Source organism: Pristis pectinata, chromosome 21 (genome assembly GCF_009764475.1).
Source record: "Pristis pectinata isolate sPriPec2 chromosome 21, sPriPec2.1.pri, whole genome shotgun sequence".
Classification (NCBI taxonomy): domain Eukaryota; kingdom Metazoa; phylum Chordata; class Chondrichthyes; order Rhinopristiformes; family Pristidae; genus Pristis; species Pristis pectinata.
The window spans coordinates 4,823,344-4,843,681 of NC_067425.1; the positions used below are offsets into that span (position 1 = coordinate 4,823,344).

General features: G+C 39.4%; 1 protein-coding gene across 1 annotated transcript in view; it reads right to left on the reverse strand.

Annotated features, from left to right (window-relative positions):
* med13a (mediator complex subunit 13a) overlaps positions 1-20,338 on the reverse strand; it is a 123,104-nt gene that overhangs the window by 8,099 nt on the left and 94,667 nt on the right. Inside the window, 9 exon segments of the mRNA XM_052035939.1 lie at positions 1-122; positions 2,722-2,864; positions 3,912-4,135; positions 5,739-5,897; positions 5,899-5,931; positions 11,108-11,327; positions 13,898-14,306; positions 14,884-15,076; positions 15,201-15,424. Of these exon segments, the coding sequence (XP_051891899.1) occupies positions 1-122; positions 2,722-2,864; positions 3,912-4,135; positions 5,739-5,897; positions 5,899-5,931; positions 11,108-11,327; positions 13,898-14,306; positions 14,884-15,076; positions 15,201-15,424 (1,727 nt within the window).

The window sequence follows — 20,338 nt, forward strand, 5'->3', positions numbered from 1 at the left end:
AACCAAACAAGCACTAAGGATGCTTGGAGAATCAGCTGCAGAAATACCGCACATCTTGCACGTGTCCTTTAGGTGCCGGCTGAGGGATTGCAAAGTGCGACGACCAAGCAAGCAACTCCAGTCTGCAGAAAATAAAGACCAGCGTGAATTGGCAAGATGGAACTTGGAAAGGCAAATCTGCACTGGAGACCAAAGAATATTTCTACTAATGCTCTTCCCATCATTTTGCAAGCATATTTATTCCACAGAATTGCATAATAACCTAGAAGTTACTTTTGAGGATACTGATAATGTTTCAGGTTTGCATAACATCCCTTTCTCTGCCGTATGCAAAGTAGAAACAAACATGAAACTCTATGGTGTCTTTCAAAGATATCCCAAAGTTTTTCTGAAGTATAATCATTGTTGTAGGAAACATGGCAGTCATTTTCCACACAGAAAACCAAAGTAACAATGTGACAATAATCAGACAATCCCTTTCAACAAAGTGAACTGATGCCATACCACCAGTGTTGACTATTTTGCTCTACTTAAGGTCTATTTGGTTTAACATTTCATCTGAAAGTCAGCACTCTCAACCATGCCACACTGCTTCAGAACTCTGCTGGAATGTCAGCCCAGAGTTTCATATTGGAGTGTTCCTTCAACTCACAAACTTCAGACAGAAAGATTAGAATACTATCAACCACATTAAAGCTGGAATATACTTATAGATATCAAACCTATAGATTAATGCACCAAAGTCCTCCTCTAAACCATGAAAGGGTGTCATATCAATATCCCCTGAAGTAAACTTACAGGCTGAGAACATGTTGAGCAAATTCAGGATTCAGCATGTTCCTGATCAGCTTGTAATCCACAATAAGGCTGAGAAGACAGCAACAAAAAAAAAAGCTCCTGTTCCCTGTTACAATCAAATAGGCCTTGCTAGAAATTTTATTTATAGAAAACAGTAAAAATAAGAATGGATTCAGCTCCAAATACTGCCATTTATTCAAGAACAAAATGCTGTAGACACTGGAAGTCTAAAATAAAAGCAGAAAAAAAGCTAGAAATACTTAAGGATCAGGTAGCATCTGTGGTGAAAGAAACAGAGCTAATATTCAGGTTGACGAGGCAACACACACAAAATGCTGGAGGAACTCAGCAGGTCAGGCAGCATCTACGGAGGGAAAAGAACAGTCAACATTTCGGGCCAAGACACTTCACCTGGCCCGGAAAGGAAGAGGGCAGAAGCCAGAATAAAAGGATGGGGGGGAGAGGGGGATGAGCACGACCTAGCAGCTGATAGGTGAATCCAGGTGAGAGGGGGAAGGTAGGTAGGTGGGAGAGGAGGGGAAGTAGGTGAATCCAGGTGAGAGGGGGAAGGTAGGTAGGTGGGAGAGGAGGGGAAGTGAGAATGATGCGAGAAGCTGAGAGGTGATCGGTGGAAGAGGCAAAGGGCTGAAGAAGATGGAATCTGACAGGAGAGGACAGTAGATTGTGAAATAAAGGGCAGGTTGACGAATTTTCACAACAATTTTGATGAAAGGTCATCAATCTGAAATGTTAACTCTGTCTCTCCAGAGATGCTGCCTGACCTGTTAAGTATTTTCAGAATCTTTTGTTTCATTTCAGATACAGGTTATTTGACATTTGAACACAAATTAATTTTATATTGTAATCTATGCTTTCACAGGAACAAAGGTCATTTAATGAGGGCTACTGTAGGCATGGTTACTAAACTCAAGTTTTGTATAATGTTCCAGTCTTTCATATTTACTGATCAGTTTTAAGCTTCATAAAATCGACTGTATTCCCAGTAAAAGTGAAAGACTGGAGCATCATACAAAAGTTGCAGTCACTCTGGCTGCACTATTTCAAGTTCACCACCGAAATGGTATTCTGATCTCTTCACTAATAAAAAACATATGATCAGCATCCTGTGTGTTACAGTAAAGTGTTATTCAAATTAAGTCTTTGACATAAGTAGCTCATGAGTGACATCAATCATTTCTAAGTAAGTTCAGATCTCTTAAAAATGGTGCAGGTTTCTAAATGCTGGACAAGCTTTAAGATGACTAATCAAAATTTCCTCCCTTGTTAAGCATGACTCATGAATCAGCGTCCAGGAAAGCAGCAAAAAGGGGAAAAATGTATTCTATATATACATATTTTTATTAGGATCAGCAATAAATACTAAAATAACATTACTAGACTGGTATTTAAAAAGACACAAACCTAAAAGCTATTGCAAGTATATTAGCAGTTATCCCATAATTGTATTCATGTATGGTCCAGCATACAATGAAGATACAATAAAAACACTGCACTGATCATAAGCTGCAAGTTGTTTGTTACAAATGTAAACCCTCAAACCCAAGTGCTATCATGCAGCCTCAAATTTCGAAGTACCTTCCAATTTGTATGGTTTCCTCACAAACAACTGAACTCTGCCTGACCCAGAGTCTCTGCATGGTAAGAAAAAAACTAAATCACGATTACAACGTTAATCTTGTAAAACAGCACATCACCCAACTTTGTGAGCAAATGTTCTTATGAAAATAAGGGCTGTTTCATGTGTGTACATATAATGATAATGATCCCCATTAGTCAGGGTTCACATCTGGAACCAATACTTCAAGAACGAGAATCTTTTGCCAGTAAAAAAGAAAGAAAATTGCAAACAAATACACAATGTGCCTGCTTTCTGAACAACGGACTTACTCCAATTTATTTTACCTTTCAGCTCTCCATGTCCTATTCTCCCAAGGCGTCCAATGACAACTCTCCAAGGCAGTGATGTCATTTGCATAATACCCAAACACCAGTCCCAGAGCTTTTGCAGACCCATTCTCCTGGGCGAACCTTTCCGCCTACGAGCCCTGTGAGATAAAACAAATCACCACTTTAACTGAGTAAAACTGATTCACTCAAAGCCCTTTCTCTTGAAATTATAACAATAAAGAGACCACGATCATGCAGTCAAATTGACTACTGAACAAATGTGCTCAGTCCACCTAAGAATTCAAGCAGGTGAGTGAGCTATACAAAACAGGTTCACTTCTTGCAAGAGTTGGTTGATCTAGGATGATTGGCCTTTATTGGGAAAGACATCCGGCAACTCACGCAAAGTCGCGGTCAGGCTTGGTTGCTATACCATTTGAGATCAAACAAACAGTCTTAACATTTACTAATCAGGCTCAAAGACTGGCTTGTTTGAGCAAACTACACAGGACTTTGATTTGGATCCATGAAGGAGTAGTGACACCTACTAGTTAAGCCCTTACGTAGCTCAAGAAATTTCCTAGCATTGAGTTTTGAGTGGAAGAAAAGGATTACATAAAAAACCTACAATGAAAACAGGAGCCAAAGCACAATCCTATAGCACTCCAAACAATCAATAAACTGAGTCATGAAATGGTCCGACAGGTAGGTTCACAACAGAACTCTTGAGATTACTGGCCTTGAGGCAGTACCATATGTGTTCAACGGTAACGGAGGTTGATTGGAACATCTTAAAAGGGACTAATTCTTATCTTCCCCATCTCAAATCACACACAAAAACGAGGTGTTTGCAAAAAAATAATCCTCAAAAAAATCTCATTACTATCAAGAGTGACACAAGTCTGCTCTACGAAATCCAAAGCTGAGGTACTGCCAATTCTACCCAAGGCCCACACAACTTTTTACCTCTTAATAGGAGCAGTTAAGCAGTATTTTACAGGATATTTTCAATGAGTTTATCTTGTGCTTGGCGATAGCTTCTAATACCTAATTTCTTTTAGTGTCTGAATATATTCAGCATAGACTAACCTTGCTATATGAACACTGAATGGAAAGTACTGCCACCAGTCTGGGCCACTAGGCTGACTTTTGACTAGACAGGGTGAATTAGTCCATATTTTGATATTTTCCAAAAGTCTACAAACCTGTTTGGTACATCTATATTAATGACGCAGGTTTCCAGCAGTTCTCCATAGAGATCTGTACATGTTCCAAGCAGCCACCTCTGGTCATGTGACAAGCAATAACCAACAAAAAGAACATTGTACTTCTGGCTAGCTTCTCCAAATGTCTCCCCCAGCTCAGTCTGCTTATCCTTCACAGGAGCCAAAATAAATGGTGGGCTATAAATGCGCAAATACTCCGGCCTCTGTAGGGAAAAACAGACAGGTTCAGAATTAGGTTGTGTTTTAAATACTTCAACTCCACAAATAGCTCAGTGATTAAGTGCACCTCTTATTGTGCCACAAATAAAAAGTGGAGGTCCCGAGCCCTTTCCCAATCCTGTGTATCACAGAGAAGATTTCTGGAGTCATCCCAATTCCTAACAGCACATGGTTTTACTGAGGAAGGCAACTTTGTTTTCAATTATCTGGTGTACGGTGTGAGTATCCGACGAGTGGGAAATTCACAGTGGTCATTGGACATATTAGATTAAACCTGAACTGTACTACACCAGCTCAGCAGAACTAAATAACAACCTCAATCCAAGATGTCAGATAATTGCAGAACTGCCTCAGTGCCAATGAGGAAACAATATTCTTCAGCATTGCCTTTGTGGTAGAAGTGTTATGTGGTAATAGTGTTATCCAGCTAACACAATACAGAAAGACTAAAAATGAAGCCAATTTTAAGTGCCATCAGTTAAGTTGATGTTTACTTGCTTGGCCTCCACGTCCTCTCTCTCCAGCTGGACGTCACCACCAGCAATGAGCACTGTCAGTGTGCTTGGTAACTTTGCACATCCATGTACGAGTTAGGAATATCAAAATACCGACTACGCTCAAATTCATTAACAGCCAAATTTCAATGGCAGATAATTCTGGATCCAAGTTCCCAATCTTTTCTGTGCAATCCTGGTTTGTTTGCCACCTTGCTTTCCCTTTATGACATTACATATGGGTTAAGAAAGATACTCTAATTCTACAATCAGATATCAGGCAAATTATAATTGGGAACAAAGAAATGAAAAGAACAATTAAACGCTCTTTGATTTTGTCTTCACAAAGGAAGACACAATGTAAGGTCCAGTGAAAGAGATGAACAGAAAGAAATAAATATTCATAAAGAAATAATACTAGCAAAATTATTGTGGCAGAAGCTTGACAAATCCCCAGAACCTAATAATTTACATCCCAAAAGTTGTAGGGTCCCATTTCCCATTCCCTGCAGAAGTGAGGCAAAACATTTTCTCTCAAGAGGATTGAGAGACCTTGGAACTCTCTATCTCATGGAATGGTGGAAGCAGAGCCTTTGAATATTTTTAAGTCAGAGGTAACTGGATATTTGATTAACAAGGAGAAAGGTTAGTACTGGTAGACAGGAATGTGGAGTTGAGGATACAAACAGATGAGCCATGACCTTATTAAATGGCAGAGCATGCTTGAGGGGCCGAGTGCATACTCCTGTTCCCGAAGCATGTTTGTATAGCAGAAAATGCCATTTGTTTCTGACATGCAGAACATCTTTACCAAAATGAATAGATGTTAAGCTGGGCACCTCAAAATGGCCAAGTTTAATTGGGTACGTGCCAATCTGGCCCAATGGAAAAAATGTAACACATCCATTTCTTGCAAAACAATTATAGGAGCAACACATACAATTTAGATCTAAGGAAAACAAACAAAGTTATTGTTGTACTATCAGTAGCATTTCCCCTGGAGCTACCCAGAATTGCACTAGACTCCCTTGGTACGTGCAAAACATTGAATGAAGAATATTTGTTAGAAAAGATAGTCAAACACATTACTTACATCTGGACTCTTTAAGGTGCTGTCTAAGGCCAGTCCTGGGCCAAAGCCAGTCAGTGCTTTGACGTAGGTGGAAGGTGGTAAGGATCTCCGACATTGAGTGAACACAGAAAATGCCAGTGATTTAAGGTGCTGGGAATAGAGGTGTCGATCATCATTTTTTCACAGGTTGCAAAAGATACTGACATGGAACGATCTGCAAAGAGAAATGGATGAAAAATCCAAAATTGAGTTCTTATTGAATCTTAATCTAATACTCAGTAAAGTTCCAGCCTGAATAAGGTACACTGGTCTATTCTTTAACTAGGGCAACTAAGTTTCAGAATACCAATCCTCCAATATACAAGAACAATGCAGGGGACCAAATTTTTAAATTTCCATTTGGGAATAGCCAGTGGTGCCAGAGGGAGAATCAACTAATTCCCACATAACCATGATTATACTTTGAAAATAATTCACAGCAGTTTGGAATGCCATGAAATCCTAGAAGACACCATGATAATGCAAATCGACACTATTCTGTAGAATAACAACAAAGCACAGGAAAGCAAAATCTTTCACTGGGTTGTAGCTCAGCATTACTGGCAGTCCTTTTAGTTTCTTGCCTAAATGGCTATTTTTTCATGAATAAACTGGAAGGAATATAATGTCTGGAGCCAAAGGAAATGGGCAAGGTACTAAACAAATATTTTGCATTAGTATTCACTGAAGAGATTGACATGAAGGACAGTGAGATCAGTGTGGGTTATCTAATATTCTAGGGCACGTTGACATAATGAAGATGGTGGCGTTGGGTCTCTTGAAGAATATGAAGATGGAAAGTCCACAGGGACTGATGGGACCTATCTGAGAGCAGCAAAAGAGGAGGCCATTGACAGTGCCCTCTCTAGCCACAGGCAAGGTCCCAGAGGACTGGAGGGTAGCTATTGGAGAGAATTCTTAAGGATATGATTTACTCACATTTGGAAAAGCATGGTCTTATTAAGACAGCATGGCTTTGTGCGGGGCAGGTCATGTCTTAAGAACGATTGAGTTTTCTGAGGAGGTGACAAAGACGATTAATGGGGTAGGGCAGTGGATATTGCCTACATGGACTTTAGTAAGGCATTTGACAAGGTCCCTCATGCTGGGCTGACCCAGAAGATTAAGGCAAATGGGATCCGCTGTGACTTGGTAGACTGAATTTAAAACTGGCTTGGCTGTGGAAGAGGGTAATGGTGGAAGGGCGTTCCTCTGACTGGAGGTCTGTGACCAGTGATGTCCTGTAGGAATCAGTGCTGTGTTGCTTGTGATACAAATAAATGACTTGGATGAAAATGTAGATTGGCTGAAAGTTAGCAGACAATACAAAAACTGGTGGAGTTGTGGATAGTGAAGAAGATTGTCAAAGGATACAGCAGGATATAGATCAGTCAGAGATATGGCCAGGAGAAATGGCAGATGGAGTTTAATCTGGACAAGTGTGATGTGTCGCAGGCAACAAGTATATAGTAAATGGCAGGACTCATAGGAACGCTGATGGACAGAGGGAACTTGGGGTGTAAATCCATAAATCCCTAAAAGTGGCAGCACAAGTAGATAGGGTGGTAAAGGCGGCAAGCAGCATGCTTGCCTTTATTGGTCGGGGTGTTGAGTATAAAAGTCAGGAGGTCACGTTGCAGCTGTATAAAAGTTTTGGTTAGGCCACATTGGAGTATTGTGTGCAGTTCTGGTCACCACACCAAAAAAGGATGTGGAAGCATGGGAGAGGGCACAGAGAAGGCTCACCAGAATGTTGTTCGAATTAGAGAGTATAGCTATAAGGAGAGGTTGGACAAAATTGGATTGTTTCTCTAGAGTGTTGGAGGCTGAGGGGCAGCCTGATAGAAGTATGTAAAATTATGAGAGGCACAGATAGTGTACAAAGTCGGCCTTCTTCCCCCAAGATGGAAAAATCAAATACTAGAGGGCATATCTTTAAGGTATGTTCAGTTTAGTCCCTTTAAATGTTAAGACACTTACGGTGAATCCATGTAAACATTGACTATCCCCAGAGGTCCCCGTTTATATATTAATATTGCCTGTGCGCCCCCCCCCCCCCCCCAATTTTTTATCTCTCTCGTTGATACTCTCTGAATACTGATCCCTTCGAGGCAACTCACCGGAAGAACTGACGTTCAACCAGTCAGTGGCTGTAAACATTGGCGCTCTTAAAGGGGACGTGCAAGGCAAGTGTTTTTATTTACACAATAGGTGGCTGGGATGTGCTGCTGGGGAGGTGGTAAGAAACAGATATGGTAGCAAAATTTAAGAGGCATTTAGACAGACACATGGACATGCAGGGAATGAAGGGATCATGGGATTCATTTAATTTGGTCCGTAGGCCGAAGGGTCTGTTCCTGTGCTGTACTGTTCTTGTGCTGTACTGTTCTATGTTCTAACAGATTTCAATAAAGTGCATGGTTGTCCTTTCTGAACCAAAGTGAAAGGATGCCCACATATTTAAACTGGTGCAAAAGCTAGGAACAGTGGAAGACCAAAGAGGTGTCAGGATTAAACAAAAACAGTCATTCTGGTTAATAAAATGCATGTATTTATAACTTGGTAGCTGTCGTAGAAAGGAGAGCATTACTAGAGGTACTTAAAGCTTTGGTTAAATTATTTTGGGAGAACACTGGAAATCAGTAGATATTTAGATAAAAAGGAATTGAGAGATGGGGGGGGGTTAGTGCAGCAAAGTGCTGCTGAGCCATGATCTTGCTGAATCACAGAGCAGCGTGTGGGGCTTCTATTCCTTGTATTCTTATGAAAGGAGAACGTTTGCAGATTTGGGATTGTGGATGCTTCCAGTCTCTGCTACTGCTGAGTTTACTGTTGGTAAACATGGTTAGCATAAGACGACTTCTCTCCTCACCATCTAAGCAAGAACATTTTCAATTGGTAACCTGCCAGTTTACTTTACAAGCCATCTCTTTTCCTTCGTTACATGCCATAACCAAGGAATGTCACCAAAGCACAGGTCATTTTAATACAATGCTCCCATTTCCACCCATCCCAAAGGGAAAAAGAAAATGCTGTGTGAACAGTGTTAATATTTGCTTCAAACAACACAAAATTATGAAATTCTTATCAAATATTAAGCATCTAACCAAAAAAACAAGAATCAGATACTCTGTTGGCCTCAGACCAATTGCTCTTGGCACAGAAGCAGTTTGGTCACAAATACACACACACGGATTCGTTATTTTGTTCAGATTCTGTACAGCAGAAGATCAAACCATGCAGATTATGTGTAAACAAGCTGAAAAAACAGTTCAAACAAGTTGCCTGCTCCAAACATTTCCAGCCAAACTAAACCTAGTGACTTTCAAAGTATTGTTGTGTTATTAATGTTCCAACTTGTTCTAAAAACTGTAGTAATTTGAAACGTTAATAGGAATATCAAATGACAAGATCTTAACAGAATGCATTAAGAATTAGTTGATTTTCCATAGCACTGCTCACCAGATATAAATACAGAGGTTTTCCCAGAATAGTGGCACTAAATGTCACGAGTGGATGTGGGGAGAATCCCTGCACACAGGCAAAACATTAGATCAGCATTAACATGGCCAAGTGTTAGTACGGGGATGAAACAGGGGCACGATAGGAACACTAGAAATAGAGAGAAAAGCAAGGAGATTTAAAGAAAAAGGCAGGTCTAGAGGTTTAGAAACTGATGAATATATGGGTTAAATACAATAGGCTATATTTTAAAATATCTTTGCAGAATACTTATATAAATCACATTTTTTTTTACAGCTACAGCAGGATAGAGAGGAACATAACCTGGCACCTTTCCCTACTTAACCAAAGTATCATGGTCAATAAAAACAAAAACTGCAGAAAATATTCAGAAGGTCAGACAGCATCTGTGGAAAGAGAAACAGAGATCCTGTTTAAGATTGATAACCTTGATAAAGTGGGAATAATGATCAAGTTCTGACAACCTCAACCATCTTCCTTGGTACGACTCCAGCCACTGGAGTGCATTCCCTTCGATGCCCACTGGCTTCAGTTTTGCCAGGGCACAAATTGATGCCACAATTTGTCAAATGTTCTCTTGATGTCAAGGGCAGTCACTCTCAGAAGATATTTCCCCTCTCACCTTTGGAATTGAACACTTTGATCCACATTTGGATCAAGGCTATGAGGAGGTCAGGAGCCAAGAAGCCCCAGCAAAACCCAAAATGAGCATCTATGTTTAGGTTATTGATAGCACTATAGATGTAATTTTGCTGACAACTGAAAGCGGACTAACTGGGTGGTAACTAGCTGAATTGGATTTGTCTTGCTTTTTGTGAACAGGACACATCTGGTAATTTTCTACATTATCAGGTTGATACCAGTATTGTAACTGTACTGAAACATCAGTACAGTAAAACTCCAATAATCCAACACCCTTGGGACTTTGATGGCGCTGGGCTGAGAGATTTTCAAGTTGATTGGTTATTATGCCTATTAATATCCCAACACACTTTTAATTCACTTTTGTTAGATGTTACACAGTAATATAATAAATTTTCCAATGAACCAAGTAAATTCAAAGGGAACATGGGAAACAGGGGCCCTGGTGAGTCCAAAGGGAGCACAGGAAATGGGGTTCCCAGCGAGGCAGATACGAGACAAGCAGGATTTCCAATTTCCAAGCAATCAGATGGTGGATTATCAGAGCTTTACTATTAGTAGAGAATACTAGAATCTATTTACTATGAACCAGGTCTTTAGAAAATAACAATACGATTGGGCAGAGATTTTGAGTCCCAGATTCTGATATTCTAATTCAGAATCTGAGATTGTACTTAGAAGGACAAGGGAGAACCAGTAAGGTATTTGGTGCATGTGGACTTTCAGAAGACCTTCATAATTAACTTATTGCTGGGATATATTAAAAATTAGTATGAGGTACTGGGATCTGAAAAAAAATGAGATTCTCCTCATTCCAGACATTCTAGATAATTGATAGGCCAGGTGGGTAATAGCTAATATTTAGGAACAAGTTGATTCTGTAATAAGTCACCATAAGAGTAAACGATTCTCCAAATATTACCTTGCTGTGATCGTGCATCTAGTGCTCCAAAGCTACCTTTTTTAAAATCACCCCAACATCAGATAATCTCTGAACTACAAATAATGTTCCACCACCCTAGCACACAAAACAAATACCATTATGTGGGTTCCTACAGAGAGGTTACTGCACACACTGCATACAGATCTTAGACATGCATAAGAGCTATTCTTTGAATACTAAAACAAATCCTGCAACAATATAAAAGGAACTGTCTATATTATAAAATGCAGTGCACCAGTTTCTCTTCTGCAGTCACTTTCACATCTTAAAGACCTGCACCCACCTGCACGGATATTGCATTTTTGATGTTCTGGGGCAAGAAATGGATCATCTCTAAGTAGCAGCGTAATAGCCCGAGTGCCCAAACATTTGAAGACGACGAACTTTCATCTTCTGTATTATATGTAAAAGGATCCACAATGTACACAACAATAGACGGTGGGTAAGTAACAGCATGGGATTCCCCCTCTGTTGGGACCCCAATTTTATCCCTTTCCATGGTGCTGAAATGCAAACAAAAAGAATCAAAATCAGCACATGAACTGCTGATTAATCAAAATGCCTCAGTATCAATACAAAATAAGAGTGGTATAATGGTATTAAGTGCCACTGACACACAGATCTAGTGACCCAGGTTCAATCCCGACGTTGGGTGCTACTTGTGTGGAGTCTGCACCTTCTCCATATGATACTGCAAGTTTCCCCGGATGGTTGAGTTTCTTCCCCCATCCCAAAGATGTGTTGGTTGATTGGTTAATTGGCTACTATAAACTGCCCCTATTGTAGGTGGGTGACAGAAGAGTCAGAGAGGAATTGATGAGCAGCTGAGAGAGAATAGGTTATAGGGAAATAAGTGGGGGTTAGAACAATCTGCATGTTCCAAGAGCCAGTATACATTATGGGCAGAATGACCACTTTCTATGTTGCAAGGAAATGTGAGAAAAGCCAATTGTTTTCATTTCTATAACACATTCAAATTCACAATGAAAGGAGAGAGGAGACAAAAGAATGGGAAGATCCCTAGGGCAATCAACTTAGCCTGTCCTAGTCCAGTTCATTGTAGGCTTATGCTTTAGTGCAAAATATGGTACTAATGGCATAGTCAAATCAAGCAAAGGATGGCAGATATGGGAAACAAAATCATAATGTCTCCTAACATGTTTCTCTGAGATTAGGACTGAAGCACATCATATCACTGGGGCTGGGTAGAGGGAGTTCTATACTATACCCAAGCTGGTATCACTGATGCCTGGAAAATAACTCATTCCTTCTGAACGCAAAATAATTATTTATTTTTATTGGTTCCTCTCCTTCCTCTTGACTGGCCACCCCAAAATACATTCTCTGTCATAGACATACAAAGACTTGTTACTATCAGGTCTCTTATAAGCTGGAATTGCACACAAGCAGTATTCTGTGACTCCTGCTATTTTGTTTCCATGGTACACAGAAAATATTTAATCTTTTGTGACAGCTTCCTTTTTAACAAAATCAAGGCACATGTGGGTTTAAAGCTCCACCAGAAAGATGTTTATCACTTTGGTGGTTCAGTGTTAGTAAATACTCACATTCTATTTTACAGAGAAATCAGGAGAGCAATCTTATCTCCAGCTCCTCAAAAATCCAAGGAGGAAAAGAAAATACCCCCAACTATCTCCTCACCAAAGAGTAATACAAAACATAAAAATGAATCAGTGAGCCAAGGAGGGCTCTACGACAAAAACAAATTCAATGGTTCTGTGAAGATCTGAATAGCGAACTAAAGCCAATTTTCTATTTCTGAGGGAAATCCAGTAATCCATTAACAGTTGTTCACTGATTATATCAAGGGCACAGATTACTATCTGTATTCTACAATAACCCTGTATTTTGGGTGACTATCAGTGGGAGACAAAAAAAAAATACATGTAGAAGTGATTTTCTGCGTGACACATCAGTACTACTAAGGCAGTATTACTAATGCCTCTTCTGATTCATCCCATCGTAATAGATTGTGTTGCTGTCAAAAAGTCTGGACAACAGTTGTGATGTTTATCTGACATATCCCTTTAAAACCAAGGCTATGTAACACCCTGGGATAATTGAACCAAACAGGCAGATATAATGGCATATAAATTGCTCAAGTTAGAGGGTTCGTAAATACTTCAGGCTCCAACTCAAAAGGCTTTTATATTCCAATTGGATTGTATGTAATCTCTTAGATCTGTGATCTAGACAAACACTTTTGTATAAGAGGAATCTAAATTATACAAAATGTATACAAAAAAAATGAAAGGTTCTTATAAGATGCATTTCAGCATTATTCCCACCACTTATTCCTATTTATTACCATCAAAGCATACAAGAAAAATTATATTACCAAACTATGGTTAGACCACATCTGCAGTACTGAGAACAGCTCTATATTTCATTACATTCCTGACTTCCATCTTGTAGATGGTGGAACGTATTTGGGGTGTCACTCTTTGGAGAGATGTGCTTTGCAAGATACACAGCCAATGTCCTGCTCTCATAACCACAGTATTTATGTAGTTGATTCAGTTGCACTTTTGGTCAATGGTGATTCCCCATACATTAATAATTCAGGACTTGGCAATGGTAATCCCATGAATTCAAGGGGAGGTTGTTAGAGTTGCACACCATCCTGACTTGGAAATTTATCCTCTTCCAATATCGACGCTGGGTCTAAATTGTAGAATTCGTGACCCAACCGCACTGTGAAAGCACCTTCTCAAGGGCAATCAGGTATGAACAATAAATGCTGGTCTTGCCAGCCATGCCCAGGTACTAAAAATTATATAATTGTTTACCTTGTACTGCATGTTTATGTGATATTTATTGGTGGGGGGAAGCCTGTCAAATCCGATACACCACTTTGTACATGAAAGATGTCTCTTGGAATTTTATGGATTAGAATGGAAACCAACTTTGTTATAATCTGGTTTGCATCCAAAAATAGTAACAAATATCCTTAGTATTTCCATGTGAAAAGGATAGCAGATGCATAAGGTGCAGTCCATTCACATGCAAAATATTCACAAATCAGAATATTTTAAAGTGCCAACTCTCTAACCTCTCTGGAGGATCCTGATGCTGCTGCCCTGTTCCACCTGTTGCCGAGTCACTGGATGTTCCAGTATTCTGCTGGGATAGTTGTCCACTCTGGGTGGCTGATCCCTGCGTCGTCACAGCACTAGAGGAGTTGTTCAAATGTGCAAAGGATGAAAAGGAGGAAGACTGTTTTACAGCAGATGATGCATTGGCCAAGGGCACACTCGAAGTGGCAGCGGCAACCGTGGAGGCTACAGCAGTGTTTGTTAAAGTACCGGCCAGTACAGGAGTGGAGTTAGAGGCTGCAGCAGATGAAGCCCCAGTAGAACTCTGTAATGGAGTCTGAGAAGTAGTGGACCGACTGGGTGGGGAAACTGGGTTAGGTTGTGACAACAAAGAACTGTCCAGTGTTTGACCAGCAAGATATGGGCCTGAAACAACAAGAAAATATAATTTTTTAATGCATTATATTTTTAAAAAAATAAGCATGGTTGTAAGTTTCTTACAAAATACATAAAATAAATTCATGTTAATTTAAACTCTCTCAAACATTGGATCAAAAATACTCCTAGGATAAAAGCAACTACTACTGGAAGTACACACATTTGCTAGAATCCTTAAAGGGAAGGACACATTCCGGTTAACTTTGTGGTCCAGATCTTTTGATAAATGCCCTTAACCAAAAATGTTAACTTTTTTTTGTGGATATTGACTTCTAGCATATATCTGATGTTAACACGTTTCCAAGACTTAGTAAGTAGCACATGCTAGTAAAAAGAGAGTGAAACCAGAGTCCTAAAGCTTTTCTATACAAGGCAGCAATGGCACACAGACAGTCAACTGTGAAATCTGCCTAATTTAAAAAGAACAAATTTCAATTTTCAATATGTTGCCTGATTCAGTATTAGAAATCAGTTAATAGGGCCACATGAAAAAGGTGCTAGATCATTTTATAATTACGTGACAAGAAATTATGATGTTAACTTTACTTTGGTAACAAGTACTCACCTAGATCATGTCTGCATACTTGAGCATAAAGTTTCAGTTTGGAAAATGCTTCACTGCTGGTGTTCACACAGTGCTGAGAGAACCAGTCAATTACCGGCTGCTCTGCAATTTTCAAGGCTGCTTTGGTCCCCACTTTCATGATGCCATCAGGAAGCAATTTTGAGATAGGCCTGTGCTGTCCAAGTCTGCAGGACTAAATTTCAAGCAACAACATTTCTGAAATTCTCAGCAATAATTTTGCATTGTGGTTTGTACTCAAACCATCACGTTGTCAACTTAAGAGGCAAAAGGAATTTAGCTTTTAAATGATGACTTACCTCGTAGACTGCACTGAGATCACGAAAGAAACTCCTTGCTCCATTTAAAAGCGCTTCGTTTTCTGGACAAACCACCACATACCCAATATCCCTCTGTGATCCATATGGCTCAAGGAGCAGCTTCTCCCAGTACGGCAATGCAAATGGTGACAACACCAAAAAATCGCATTCATAACCCAACATAAATGTTGGGATGGGTAATGGCTCTGGAGACTCATCTGTACCTGTGTTGAGGAAACAGCCTATTAGTTGAGACGTACTTGCTCAAATTATCAGTACTTTAGGCCCTTCTGCTTTACTTCTCTTTATCAATTAAAAGCTGAAACTTTGCATGGTGTAGCTGCAATTTATAACCACAGGTCTGGTTGACAACATCCCTTTAGTTTAAGTCTCATGCCAGGAGACAAGTAACACAAACTACAATAGGAAAATAGATATTTTGGTCTCTTCAATCTACATCTATGTATTCTTCCACACAAGTAATACTACTATTGGTATGCATGTACTATGTCACCTTGAACAATGCTGTAAATGCTCTACTGCTGGTCTTTGAATAAGGCATCTTTCAAACATAAAGAATCTTGGAATCCTTACCATGTGATGAGTGGGCAATTATTTTGCCTTCCTGCCCATTTACTTTCAAACACAATATGGTCACTTACCCTGTTGTTTCCAAATAGCACTGATACAGAACAGCTACCACAATTGCTTACGTAAAACATCTCATTCTGAAGCACTTAGATCACAATATTGTCAAAACTACTCCAAAAAAAAAAGCAAATGCTCTTTAAGATTATTCCTTTTGTAGGATCAGCATAAAGTACTTAGTTTGAGTTTGGCAGTCTTGCTCAAATCAGAAGGTGTGGGTTCAAATCCACCCCAGAGTTTTTAAAAATCACAATCTATGCTGACACTTCCATGTAAAAATGAGAAATGTTCAGAAAGGATGCTAAACAAAGTCCTCTCTAAGCTCTAGGGTTACCGTAAAAAAAATCTAATGGATTTTTTAAAAAGGAGCAGATGAGCTCACCACTAACTCTGATTGTCTTTTATTGCAGACGATTAACTGGTTGTTATTTCATTGTTATTTCTGGGGTCCTGATGTGCACCAACTTACTAATTACCAAACATGACTCATTTTAAAACAATTCACTGGTTGTAAAGTGCTTCTAAGCATCCTAAGATACACTACAAATGCAGGTTCTCTTGGTACAAAATCTATTACTAGTACCATTCCATGATAGATGGAACATAGATTAATCAAAATTAATTATCTTTAAAAGGAAGAAATTCTCAAGCTCAAAATGGTCTCCATAATACAAATATAGTTGCAATGCTGGGAAACACAGAGCTACAACAATCCAATCCTTTAAATGTAAAAAGTAGTTTTGATAAAGTAAGCAACTTTTATTTCATATTTTCAGAAGCAAACTTCTGACTTTGACCTTCATCAGCATTAGCCAGGTTAGCACAACCACAGTCTGAACAATATTCACATTGCAGAAAACTAGACCATCCATTCGGCGTCTTGACACCCCCCCTCCTTCATTCACCAGACCAACTCTAACCCAAGGTTCACCCTGTCCTAGCTCCTGAACATAGTTTCTCATCCAGAGACACAAGAAACTGCAAATGGTGGAACTTGGAGCAAAAATCAAACTGCTGGAAGAAGTCAGCAGGTCAAGAGTATCTGTGTGTTTTGGGGGGGGGGGGGGGGGGGGGGGGGGGGGGCGTTTGGTAATTGTTGATGCTTCATGTTGAGGACTCTGCATCAAGACAGAGTAGAGAGGGAGCATTAGCCTCTATGGGGCGGGGGGGGGGGGGGGGGGGGGAGAAGAGAGAGAGAGAGAGAGAGAGAGAGAGAGAGAGAGAGAGAGAGAGAAAGAGATGGATAGATCAAGGAAGGGCAGGGATGATGGGCAGAAGGAGCTGGGGGGGTGGATTGTGGAGACAGAGGCAGGTAGGTGATAGAAGGAAGCAAACAAGGAAAAAAAAAGCAGTTGGATCCAGATTTTGGGGGGGGAGTGAAGAGGGTGATAAACAGGGACACAAGGGCTACAAGTACTAGAATTTGATAAGTAAGGTAGTTGATAAAAGTCCCGTCCCCCCCACAGATGTTGTTCGACCCTGTGTCCTCCAGCAGTTTGGGCTTTGCTTCAATTTCTTACTCATCTGCCCTCTTCGTTTCTGCAAATTTACTGTTCATGAGATCCACTTTCTGCTCTTTCAACTCTAATCTCATGAAATTAAAAATCCAATTTCTGTTTCAGACTAGGACATAAAATGATACTGTAAATTAATTTCTCCCCTCAGGCTACTGTTACTTTGTTTTGAAACTATCAATCCCAAGTCTATGAAAATAAAACACATTCATGAACTCCAAACTTCTTTCCTTCTCCAAAGTCCTTGGAAATTGGCAGCTCCTAAAGTCTACCTACCCTTCTTGTAATTCCACACTCTAAATTCTCCACCATACCACAGAAACAGTACAGCTCAAACCATTAACACATTATTCCTTCTAATTCTCACAACCCTATATTCACTTTCAACAATTCCATTTTCCTGCAATACTTAAAATTCAGGTTGATATTGTTGGAGATTCAAAAGAATTGAATTTTGACAATTACATTTCTAGTTCCCCCTCAAAAAGAGGCTGGTTAATTTGCTCCAGCTTCTAAATCTGCAATTCACCTTAATTCTAGGAGAATCTACTAAGAGACACTTAACCATGTGTAAATCATCCTTAATGATCAGTAATTGTGAAATTTAAAGTTATAAGATACCATTATGATTAGTTTCTATGTGCTGAATATATATGATACAACATAAAGAATAGCAGATTGGCACTGAATTCATGGATTACATGCCATATTTCAAATTTCTTATTTACGATACATGGACAAATTAAACAGAGGAATCCGACAACCAGAGTTTGTTCAGTAACACCCAGGAGAACTGAAATACATCTGTCCTAAAGCCACAGTCGACCTCAACTGATTGGAACACAGAATAAGACCTCATCCAAAGAGAATTCATCAGCTCTCCAGGTCTCCTAAAATGTCTCTGCCACAATCTTTGTAAACATATACATGATGAAAATCAATAGAATTAAAATTTCCAGCTACCATTTCCACAGATTGTGTGTTAAAATTTGCTTCAAATGCTCTTAGTTCACCCAATGTTTAAAATTTGAAAAAAAATAAGTTACCAGCAATGCATACTTGATAAAATTGATAAACACCTAAAAATAGGTACAAAACAAGGGAAAGAAATAAGGTAAAATTTGAAAGCTACAAACTCTGATCAGCAACTAGCAATTAATCCAGTTGCCAAATTTCCAGCAGCACAATAGAATTTAATTTACATTCATCATTGCTTTTAATGACATTGTTTAGGGAAGCTTTGTATATGCATCAAAAAAATATAAATAGCATATTGTACTGCTTTGGTCCATTAAAAAAATGTTGTGTAGTTTTTACTGAAATGAAAGATATTACTCTATCCTTGCACTTTAAATTTCAAAAGACAATTGCATAATTCCATTTCAAAAAAATAACTTTCTAATATCTGCTTTAAGCTTCTCAATAAGCATTGCAAATTACCAGTAGTTTAATCTGATTTAAACTTGCAAAAAACAATAAAATCTTCCCCTCAAAAAGAGGCTGGTTAATTTGCTCCAGCTTCTAAGGCTGCAATTCACCTTAATTCTAGAATCTACTAAGAGACACTTAACCATGTACATATGAAAAGCTGATCGGGCTATCAGAAAACTCAATTCTATATATATTTTTTGCTAGAAATCAACTTTCTCACCCCCCACTTCCAAAATTGAAAATTCAACAAAAATAGGATGCAATGAGAATTACTGAAACTTTTCCTGCACTTCAGTAGTTACACTGCGTCAACTTGCCAACATTCCTTCAATAGAGTTTCTAAACCTGTGACTTCAGCAACCTAGAAGGATAAGGGCAACAGATGCTTGGGAGCACCATGATCTCCAGTATCCCCTTTGCACACACACAGCTGAATTGGAAATATAGCACCATTCTTTCACCGTCATGATTCAAAATCCAAAATTCCTTAATATTACTCAGGAGTACCTTCATCATAAGGACTAGAACAATTCAAGAAAGCAGCTACCCACTACTACTTCCCATAAAGGCAAATAGAGATGGCCATTTAATTTGGCCTTGCCTGCACCTACATCCTATAAATAATTTCAAAAAGTTTGAAGGTAGGGAGAGTAGAACAGGGAGAACTCACCAAATCATTTTGGATCCTACTAGTCCAAAAAAAAGGGATCAGGCTGCTTGTCTGATATATATAGAGAAGAAATTACCTCCAAGTAAAGATGAAGTAATAACATAGTGGTCAGTACCTGACTCCATGCTGCAGCCCCTTGCCCAAAATTAGAGTAGGGTAACAAGGGACAATACCTCAGTGCACCTGCTGCAGGAACTTTCATCATGCACTTATTACTTCTGGAACTGACAGTCCTAACTTTTCCTTGGCCCACCTCCCATTTCTCTATAAATATAATGTCATCCAAAATTCTGCTGAGTGTATCCTGACAAATATGCATCAACTCTGTGCTCGCCAATCTACAATTGGTTATAGCTAAACAGAATTTGAAAATTCTCATTCTGGTTTTCATGTCCCTCAGCCACAGCCACCCACTCTAATCTACTCCACCCTGTTCACTGAAGTACTTGATAGAATGACCATTACATACAATATCCTCAAGTCAAGGTCCTCTACCAATCTGACCCCACAGTCCAACACTGCCCTCCAACCACAAAGACTCACATGAAAACCATGGACCACTTCTCACAGCTCAGGAGTTGTATCTCAGAGAAAACAGACATCAATGATGAAATCACCAACACCTTCAACAGGCCAGCACAGTCACTAGCCAATTGAGGAAGAGGGGGTTTCCAGCTCAAGACCTCAAACTTGGCACAAAACATGTGGTCTACTAGGCAGCAGGTAATCCTTGATCTCCTGGACTACATACAGCAGCCACCTCAATGCACCAGAAAGATACCACCAACGCTGTATCCATAAAATCCTCCAAATCTGGAAGGATAAAGCAAAGCAACATCTCTCAAGTCAAACATTCTCAGCACTGAAGCCCTAAT